This window comes from Gadus macrocephalus, chromosome 2 (assembly GCF_031168955.1).
Source record: "Gadus macrocephalus chromosome 2, ASM3116895v1".
NCBI classification, from domain to species: domain Eukaryota; kingdom Metazoa; phylum Chordata; class Actinopteri; order Gadiformes; family Gadidae; genus Gadus; species Gadus macrocephalus.
The window spans coordinates 3508077-3519037 of NC_082383.1; the positions used below are offsets into that span (position 1 = coordinate 3508077).

General features: G+C 41.2%; 1 protein-coding gene across 1 annotated transcript; it reads right to left on the reverse strand.

Moving 5' to 3' along the window:
• Nucleotides 1-2405: 2405 nt before the first annotated feature.
• LOC132475328 (RAD52 motif-containing protein 1-like) lies at nucleotides 2406-4231 on the reverse strand. Its single transcript, XM_060076464.1, has 4 exons — nucleotides 3970-4231; nucleotides 3694-3870; nucleotides 2951-3076; nucleotides 2406-2666 (listed from the first exon to the last, which is right to left on the reverse strand). The coding sequence occupies exons 1-4, from the start codon at nucleotides 4066-4068 to the stop codon at nucleotides 2421-2423; spliced, it is 648 nt and encodes a 215-aa protein (XP_059932447.1). The 5' UTR covers nucleotides 4069-4231; the 3' UTR covers nucleotides 2406-2420.
• Between the last annotated feature and the right edge of the window lie 6730 nt (nucleotides 4232-10961).

Here is a 10961-nt window from a genome sequence, read left to right on the forward strand (position 1 = left end):
GTGTTACTGTCAGAGACGTTTGGCGCCTTGCTGAACGTATCCGTCGCCTGGAGTTCAAACATCAGCAGCAGCTCACAGCCGCGCATCGACCGCCTCAACAGCGACCTCCACAGGCAGAAGACTGAACTACAGCAGTGTGTATGTAGGCCTAATACAAACGCAACGTAACCCACCGACACACTAGAGCCACAAAGACACACACGTATAAACTACACAACACTTAACAGTTTGCCTAGCAACAATCAATAACACAACCAGACACTTGTGACGACAACAATATGGCCGACCACCGATACAGAGACTAATGTGTCAAAATATCATTGTGTGTGTGTGTGTAGGTTAATTTGCTGAGTTCGTCCTCGTCCTCGTCCTCCGTCACCAAACTGACAAAGAGAATCAAAGTTCACCTGAAAGCCCTGAAGAAGAGTCTCCACCAACAAGTAGGAATAGGATCGATCTATCTCTATATATGTATGTTAATCACAGGCCTTGATCTATCTATCTATCTATCTATCTATATGTATATATAGATAGTGTATTGAGAGAAGTTATGTTGGGGTTAGATAGTGTTTCTAGGAGTGCCTTAGTGTTTCTTGACGCTGTGTCTTCTTCCATCAGGACCTTCTGAGATCCTCCCTGTTAGCCCACCTGGTCAGACTGGACCTGCTGGCCTCTTCCATCTCCCCCTGATCGGGTTAGGGAGACTCATCTCTAACCGGTCTCTAACCCATCTCTAACTCATCTCTAACCGGTCTCTAACTCATCTCTAACCGGTCTCTAACCGGTCTCTAACCGGTCTCTAACCCATCTCTCCCTGATCCTTCAAATGTCTTCATTGCCCGTAACATGTATATTATTACCAGAGTCATTACACACATTAGTTTTTTATTATTATGATGCAATAATCAGATTTTCTGTGGTTATATTTATATATTTAAAATACATTCATGTTGTTTTGTATTGAATACAAGAATCGTTCCTCTATGATCTGCTTTTGATACTTTAATAAAGTTGTACTTTATTTAAATGTCTTCCCTGTCGTTTCTTTAAACTTATTCCAACCGATTCCCAAGGGACTTTGATAATAACTGTGCATATAAATAAATGTGAATAAGTGCTATAGCTAATTCACCTGCAAGACACTAAGTAACTCATTCACATGCAAGAAACACAATAACTCATTCACCTACAAGACACACAATAACTCATTCACCTGCTAGACACACAATAACTTATTCACCTGCTAGACACACAATAACTCATTCACCTACAAGACACACAATAACATATTCTTTGTGTGTTTATATGCGCACACACACACACACACACACACACACACACACACACACACACACACACACACACACACACACACACACACACACACACACACAGTTACATTTAGGGTGTGTACCGGGTTTGTACCAGGCGTGTACCATGTGTGTACAATTTGTACCAGGTGTGTACTATGTGTACCAGGTGTGTACTATGTGGACCAGCAGTCGGTTGCACCAGCAGAACGTAAAGCCGATCATAAGTTCGGGTGTAAATTCCGCCTTAACCCTACGCTCGACGTAGCTAGTGTCAAACTAAAGGTGTTCTAAATTTTGGTTGCACCACCATAACTTAAGTTGTAACGTTACTAGTAGTGCATAAATAGTACCAGTGTCGCTTTTAATGACGTTTAGATAATTTCAAGCCAATCATTGACAGCTAACAATGTAAACAGGAAATACCGGCAAGTTTCCACCTTATCCGAATGAAGACGCGTTAGCACCCAAATGAGAGGGCAAACAAAACAGTTTCAGTCATTTATTCTCTAAAATTTGCTTGGACGGTATAGGCGTGAGGTTAAGCTATTTGATGGCGGATTTTATAATAAATAAATAAATATAACATTCCGCCCCGCAAAACCAAAATCGCACATATAATTCAACATCATCATAATAAAGAAATGGATCGATACGGTCACGGACAATCCGTTCCCGGCGCAAACCGCGTTGAAACTCCTCTTCCCATTGCTCAAAACGAATAGCCATTTTACCCTGCGTTAGTGTTGAAATCTTTTTACGTTTTTTTCTTTTAACGGTTCTTTATCGTTAGTATGGAACTTACACCAGCTAGAGGTGAGGTGTAAAATATAAGTTATAACTTAGTGTTACGTTGAAACTATCTGCTTGGTGCAACTGCTATTTTTTTAGTAGAGTGTAAAGTCGAACGTTTGGGTGATTTACGTTCAACGTAGCCTAAGTGGGACCTTACGTTCTGCTGGTGCAACCAGCTGCAGATGTGTAACAGGTGTGTACAAGGTGTTTAATATGTGTGTACCAGGTGTGTACTAGGTGTGCACCAGGTGTTTACTATATGTACCAGGTGTGTACTATGTGTACAATGTGTGTACCAGGGGTGTACTATGTGTATCAGGTGTGTACCAGGTGTGTAATATGTAGGTGTGTACCAGACAGGGAGAAGGTCTCCTCTATGACGGCCACTCCTCTTGATGAAACGTCGTGTTGGGGAAACGACAGCTCCAGTAAACACCTGTAGCGCAGCGTCGTCTTGCTCCTCCCACTGACCTTCGGGCTCCTCCCACTTACCTCCTGGCTCCTCCCATTGGCCTCATGGCCCTGCCCCTCTTCCAGAGAATCAGAAGGCAACACTTTCAGCTGAAACCATACAATTATTATTCATTTAAAGCGACTTTACGGCGAGTAGGAAGGGTTTACGGTGAGTGGGAGGGGTTTATGGCGAGAGGGAGGGGTTTAGGAGTGTCAATAGTACGATTCTTATACCCAAAGAGAGTTTAGGGCTTGCCAGCATTTACTTTTTTTTAATACGTAGGTTTTAGGATGCGATTTTATTGATAACATTTAAATAACTATCGATCAGCATTGAGCACAGATATGACTCGGTTGTTTTTAGCTAACCAGCAATGAAAGCAAAACCGTACATTAATGATGCGTGTGGACCAGCCGTTGAAGCCCAGGCAGTGATTGGCCAGTTCCAGGCAGCGGGAGTGGCTTAGCAGCTGGTTGTCAAATTGGAGGAAGGGAGCCTGTCGGGTACTGAGTCTTACCTAAAAGGTAACACAATTATATACACATGTGTGTCTACACATGACAATTCTCTGTACACACATTCATATAAGCAGCTGTATACGCAAAGACTTAAATATACACACACACACACATGTAGATGCACACATTTTCATTTGTGGCATTTAGCAGACGCATTTATCCAAACGGTTCCAACACCAACGGCAGAGTTCACCATGCGAGAGAGAGAGAGAGAGAGAGAGAGAGAGAGAGAGAGAGAGAGAGAGAGAGAGAGAGAGAGAGAGAGAGAGAGAGAGAGAGAGAGAGATACAGAGACATACAGAGAGACATACAGAGAGACATACAGAGAGAGACAGAGATATAGAGAGGGAGAGAGACAGAGAGAGAGAGAGACAGAGTCACAGTGAGACAGACAGACAGAGAGAGAGAGAGAGAGACAGAGTCACAGTGAGACAGACAGACAGACAGACAGACAGACAGACAGACAGACAGACAGACAGACAGACAGACAGACAGACAGACGGACAGACAGACAGACAGACGGACAGACAGACAGACAGACAGACAGTGAGCGAGAGATACCGAGAGAGAGAGAGAGAGACAGAGTGTGTCGAGGAGTGTGTAGAGGAGTGTGTACCTTGACAGGAGTGCTCTGGAACAGGAGGGTTCCATCAGTAGATCTCTGGGCCTGCAGGGCGTGTCTGGAGCAGTAGAACTTCACCAGCGAGTAGAAGCCAGGAGACACAGAGGGAGAGTTGGGGAGCACCTTGACCAGGAAGAGGGGTCCGAAGGAGGAGAATGCAGAGAACACCCTCTCATAGAACCGTTATGGTTAGGGTAGTCAGGGTCAGGGTTAGAGTTAGGGTCAGGGGTCAACTCATAGATGTAGGGTTAGGGTTAGGGGTTAGCTCACATAGATGTAGGCGTGGCTGTAGCCGGCCTGGAGGTCCCATATGAAGAGAGCTTTGTTGCTTTCCGTCGGCGCTTTGAACTCTATAATGTCCACCTCCATCACCTACTCCTCCATCACCTACACCTAGAACCCACACACACGCATCTATATATTTAGAGAAACATGTGTAGAAATATATATTTTACATACATAAAAACATCAATCTAAAGACTCTGTGATCTAAAGACTCTAAAGACTTTGTTTGAGCAGGAAGATATATCCACCACACACACACACCAATATACTGCATATATATTAGAGCTGTCAGTTAAACGCGTTATTAACGGCATTAACGCAAGCCAAATATAACGGCGTTAAAAATGTTATCGCGCGATTAACGCAATTATTATCTAAAAAAAAAATATCGATATTTTTTTTTTTCTTAGGCTCAAAACAAAGAAGCAGTAGCCTGACTGCTATGTTCAAATGACATTTGTTCAAAGCAGTCGTTTAATTGCACTATAGGCTCTTTTTTTGTATCGTCCTGTTTTGATCAGTATATGCCAATGTTGTTATCAATAAAAAATCATTTGCACAAGGCAAGCCGATGCACTTCACCATGTTGATAAGAGAATTAAAATGAGAAGAATTATGGGATGAAAAAAATCAAGGGATATTTAGCATAGAAAAATAATTTGCGATTAATCGCGATTAATCATGAGTTAACTATGACATTAATGCGATTAATCACGATTAAATATTTTAATCGCTTGACAGCTCTAATATATATATATATATATATATATATATATTACACATATATATATATATATATATTACACATACATATACATACATATGTATATATATATACATATATATATATATATACATATATATACATACATACTGTATATATATATAAATAAATATAAGCACATCTACATAAATAGCATTCTTAAGAGATTCTATTGTATTTTCGTTTCGTTTCAACAGAATGCTCAGATGTCACTCAGAGGTAGACCAGAACCGCTCGGTGTAGCGAAGCCTGACCTCAGCGTTACGTTTCAACAGCGTGGTTAACAGTGAAACCGGTTAACCACTGGATCTCTAGTCCAGAGCAGAATCAGAATGTAGCGTAGCCTGTACTTTAAAGCGAACACTAGGGGTGGGAATCTCTTGGCACCTCACGATTCGATTCGATTCCGATTATGAGGTCAACGATTTGATTCTGAAGCGATTATCGATGCATCTCGATGCAACAATTTTTTTTATGTACATTTCCATGCGTGATTTTCAAAAATATATGTATTATACATCTGGGTTTGCTACTCAGAGTTTGCTGATCACTTCCTACTTTTGTGATGATCATTAAAGACATCAACAGATGAATTCACTTATCTAATATTTCATAAGAGAAAGCTTTTGTCACAAATATGACTTTCTATGAACAATGAAATAATCAATGCAGCTTGCATTATAATACAATATGGAAGCATGCAAATAATAGGTTTCAGTTTTATTTTATTTCTAATCTTTCTTTTCTATGTCATTAAAGGAAAAGCTGCTCTTGAATTAGAAGGAGTTTTTGTGTCTGGCTGTGAGTTTGCGTGCATGCTATGCGTAGGCTGAATCGCAATCGTGTCAAGACAAATCAGATTGGCCAATACACACTGAAGATAAATTCAATAATTTTACAATTATTATTATTATTATTAAACAAACAAAAAATTACGATTATTAATTTATCTGCATCGAGACAGAGTCGTTCTAGCGAGAATCGCGATGCATTGGAGAATCTATTAGTTCCCCCCCCCCCCCTACTTATGGACATAGCAAGCTACGCATGATAAAGAAACCTGTATGCATAGAAATATCAATATAAAGACCTTTATGGAGCAAGGAGATATATCAACCACAAACGCATACATATATACATAGACACATGTATATTGTGCACTGTGTTGATATTTATAGTATGCATGTACATTTAAAATGAGATTAGAATGATTAAAGTTTACATCATTATGTGATGGATGTATTCATACAAATATTTGTTTAGTTTAAACCTTTTACCCATCTTTCTTAATGCCCGGTTACTTAAACTTTTAATGTATATGCTAATTAATTTCTCTTGTATTTTTGATATATTCAGGGTCACTGCTCTGATTGGAGGAACCCAGGACCAATCCGACCAATCTGTTGGTGAAAATGATGAAGAAGATAAAATAGAACACAAAATCCTGTTTACAGATGTTTGAATTTTTGTTTGAATTTTTTTCAGGTTATAATCTCTTTTTTCAGTGTTGCAAAACCTTTTTTACAAGGTGTTGAGTTTTCAAACCCAGACTTACAAGCCTTTGAAACTTTTTTTTTCAGGTTTGAATTATGGCAGGAAACTGGCTCCATAGACATAAAGTGTATCGACATAACACTCCGCTAGTTGGGTAAACAAAAGTTCCCTCGCCGATGACATAATGGCGTTTACGCAGCAAATGAGGAGCTGCTTCCTCTTTTACTTCCGGTCGCTTGGTGGCGCGTCACCGCTGCCGGCTGGATCGAAGTGGGAAGTCATTTATATACAGTATATACACAGTGTGTAAGAGCCCTTAACAGGAAATAGGTTACATATATATCTATATATATAATAACTTAAAATAGGATATTAATATAATAACACATATTTATCATATAAAACATTTGTTTCCTTGAGATATGTGATTGATTTCGATTCCATTCACTGAACTCCCTCCATCCCCTCCGATCCTCTATTGTACATCAGAGGCTTCCCAGGCAATGCATTAGAAACTAATACAAACAGGACTCATTCAAAGGGTGAAGTAATGAAAGTGAAGAACCGCACGCTCTACCAGACTGAAAGGGAAAGTGAAAGCTGGCCGAGGCCTCAAATCATCAGGTCACCCATGTGACCTCCCTGACGTCAGCCAACGACATGAAGCAGAACGAATCACAAAACCTCAACCATCATGAACATAATGGATATTATTATCAGGCTACTACGCCTAATTCATATTGGAGGCATCAATATCATAATTACTCATTCTTTATTATCCTATGATTCCTAATCGGCTTCAACGTGATTCACAACACGCTCCGAAGCATTGTAAACTCTACAGGACGACCCTGCCTAGTCCCTGACCTACATATAAACAGCTGGTTACTTACACATGTTATTTATACATGTTAACGTATAAATGTAATGTCATACATGTTACACATGTACAACACGTTATACACTCTATAACATGTTATACATGAATCATAAATGTTATTATAAATATCCAATATAAATGTTGTGTCATGTTATAAATGTTATGCCATGTTAATGTTATGTGCCCCCACACACATTCATGCAGATGAAGATGTATCCTGCCTTCTGTGGGAACCCGGTGAGGACGGCTGGGGGTCACACCACGCCGGCCGGGTATGAAAAGCGGCCGGGGGTTCCCCGCCCTCACCTGTCTGTTCATCACCGGCCCCAGCACTCAGGCAGGCCACTACAGCGGCCCTCTGGGAGTATTTAAGAGAGGGACACGGAGCAGAAGAGACAAGCAGCAGAAGGTCTTCAGCTCACCCTGATCTACCTCACCCTGATCTACCTCACTCTGATCTACCTCACTCTCTACCTCATTCTGATCTACCTCACTCTGACCTACCTCACCCTGATCTACCTCACTCTGATCTACCTCACTCTGATCTACCTCACTCTGATCTACCTCACCCTCTACCTCAGCACATTGTTTCTTGCATGATGATGATGATGATGATGATGATGATGATGATGATGACGATGACGATGATGACGTCATCGGTGAGGGCGGAGCCCTTGTGCTCTTGGCTGAAGAAGGAAAGCACGCACTCTGAGAGCATGTTCCACATGTGGAGCAACCGAAGCATGAGCACCCTGAAGACCCTGGTAACACACACACACACACCTGACACACAGTATACGCACGCGCACACACACACACACACACACACACCTGACACACATACACACGCACGCACAGATGCACATCGAGGTTTCTCTCTCTTTGCATCATATGTCTCTCACTATCTCTCTCTCTCTCTCTCTCTCTCTCTCTCTCTGTCTCTCTCTCTCTCTCTCTCTCTCTCTCTCTCCTCTCTCTCTCTCTCTCTCTCTCTCTCTCTCTCTCTCTCTCTCTCTCTCTCTCTCTCTCTCTCTCTCTCTCTCTCTCTCTCTCTCTCTCTCTCTCTCTCTCTCTCTCTCTCTCTCTCTCTCTCTCTCTCTCTCTCTCTCTCTCTCTCTCTCTCTCTCTCTCTCTCTCTCTCTCTCTCTCTCTCTCTCTCTCTCTCTCTCTCTCTCTCTCTCTCTCTCTCTCTCTCTCTCTCTCTCTCTCTCTCTCTCTCTCTCTCTCTCTCTCTCTCTCTCTCTCTCCAGGGTAACAGTACAGCAGGCCTGGAGGTCTCTCTCCCATTGTTCCCACAGCGGCAGTACGACCAGGCCGGCCACCTCACGGTACGTCACGTATTATCTTCAATATTATTATTAATATTAATATTGTAACTATTATTATTATTAATAATAGTATAAATATGATCAATATTAATATGTCAGCATTAACAGTAGTATTTCGTATAGCAGCAGTACTGTAGCAGTATACAGTATTTCATTAGCAGGCATTACATTAGAAGGTTCTGATAGTACTGTAGCAGTATTAACAGTAGTATTTCATTCGCAGGTATTACATTAGCAGGTTCTGATAGTACTGTAGCAGTATTAACAGTAGTATTTCCACAGGCGGGGCAGAAGGTGGTGTTACTGTCAGAGACGTTTGGCGCCTTGCTGAACGTATCCGTCGCCTGGAGTTCAAACATCAGCAGCAGCTCACAGCCGCGCAGCCGCGCATCGACCGCTTCAACAGCGACCTCCACAGGCAGAAGACTGAACTACACCAGTGTGTATGTAATACAAACGCAACGTAACCCACCGACACACTAGACACTAGAGCCACATAGACACACACGTATAAACTACACAACACTTAACAGTTTGCCTAGCAACAATCAATAACACAACCAGACACCTGTAACGACAACAATATGGCCGACCACCGATACAGAGACTAATGTCAAAATATCATTGTGTGTGTGTGTGTGTAGGTTAATTTGCTGAGTTCGTCCTCGTCCTCCTCCTCCGTCACCAAACTGACAAAGAGAATCAAAGTTCACCTGAAAGCCCTGAAGAAGAGTCTCCATCAACAAGTAGGAATAGGATTGATCTATCTCTATATATGTAGGCCTATGTTAATCACAGGCCTTGATCTATCTATCTATCTATCTATCTATCTATCTATCTATCTATCTATCTATCTATCTATCTATCTATCTATCTATCTATCTATCTATCTATCTATCTATCTATCTATCTATCTATCTATCTATCTATCTATCTATCTATCTATCTATCTATCTATCTATCTATCTATCTATCTATCTATCTATCTATCTATCTATCTATCTATCTATCTATCTATCTATCTATCTATCTATCTATCTATCTATCTATCTATCTATCTATCTATCTATCTATCTATCTATCTATCTATCTATCTATCTATCTATCTATCTATCTATCTATCTATCTATCTATCTATCTATCTATCTATCTATCTATCTATCTATATGTATATATATATATATATATATATATATATATATATATATATATAGTGTATTGAGAGAAATTATGTTGGGGTTAGATAGTGTTTCTAGAGGAGTGCCTTGGGGTTAGATAGTGTTTCTAGGAGTGTCTTGGGGTTAGATAGTGTTTCTAGAGGAGTGCCTTGGGGTTAGACAGTGTTTCTAGGAGTGTCTTGGGGTTAGATAGTGTTTCTAGGAGTGTCTTGGGGTTAGATAGTGTTTCTAGAGGAGTGCCTTGTTAGATAGTGTTTCTAGAGGAGTGTCTTGGGGTTAGATAGTGTTTCTAGGAGTGCCTTGGGGTTAGATAGTGTTTCTAGAGGAGTGCCTTGGGGTTAGATAGTGTTTCTAGAGGAGTGTCTTGGGGTTAGATAATGTTTCTAGGAATGCCTTGGGGTTAGATAGTGTTTCTTGACGCTGTGTCTTCTTCCATCAGGACCTCCTGAGATCCTCCCTGTTAGCCCACCTGGTCAGACTGGACCTGCTGGCCTCTTCCATCTCCCCCTGATCGGGTTAGGGAAACCCATCTCTAACTCATCACTAACCGGTCTCTAACCCATCTCTAACTCATCTCTAACCGGTCTCTAACTCATCTCTAACCGGTCTCTAACTCATCTCTAACTCATCTCTAACCGGTCTCTAACTCATCTCTAACCGGTCTCTAACCGGTCTCTAACCCATCTCTCCCTGATCCTTCTAATGTCTTCATTGCCCGTAACATGTATATTATTACCAGAGTCATTACACATTTATTTTTTATTATTATGATGCAATAATCTGATTTTCTGTGGTTATATTTATATATTTAAAATACATTCATGTTGTTTTGTATTGAATACAAGAATCGTTCCTCTATGATCTGCTTTTGATACTTTAATAAAGTATTTTTTTAACTTTATTTAAATGTCATCTCTGTCGTTTCTTTAAACTTATTCCAACCGATTCCAAAGGGACTTTATTAATAACTGTGCATGCATAAATAAACGTGAATAAGTGCTAGAAGGCAAGAAATAGAAAACATCCATCACAGTAATTCCCATTGTGGACCCGACAGGGTGACCCCATCCCCCCCCCCCCCCCCCTTCTTGGGGCGAGGGTTCTTAGGCCCAATCCCATTTCTACCCCCTACCCTTACCCCTCCCCCTTGTTTTGAAGGGGTAAGGGGAAGGGGGAGGGGGAAGGGGAAGGGGAAGGGGAAGGGGAAGGGGAAGGGGAAGGGGAAGAAATGGGATTGGGTTTTAGGCCCAATCCCATTACTCCCCCTTCCCCCTTCAAAACAAGGGGGAGGGGTAAGGGTAAGGGGTAAGGGGTAAGGGGTAGAAATGCGATTG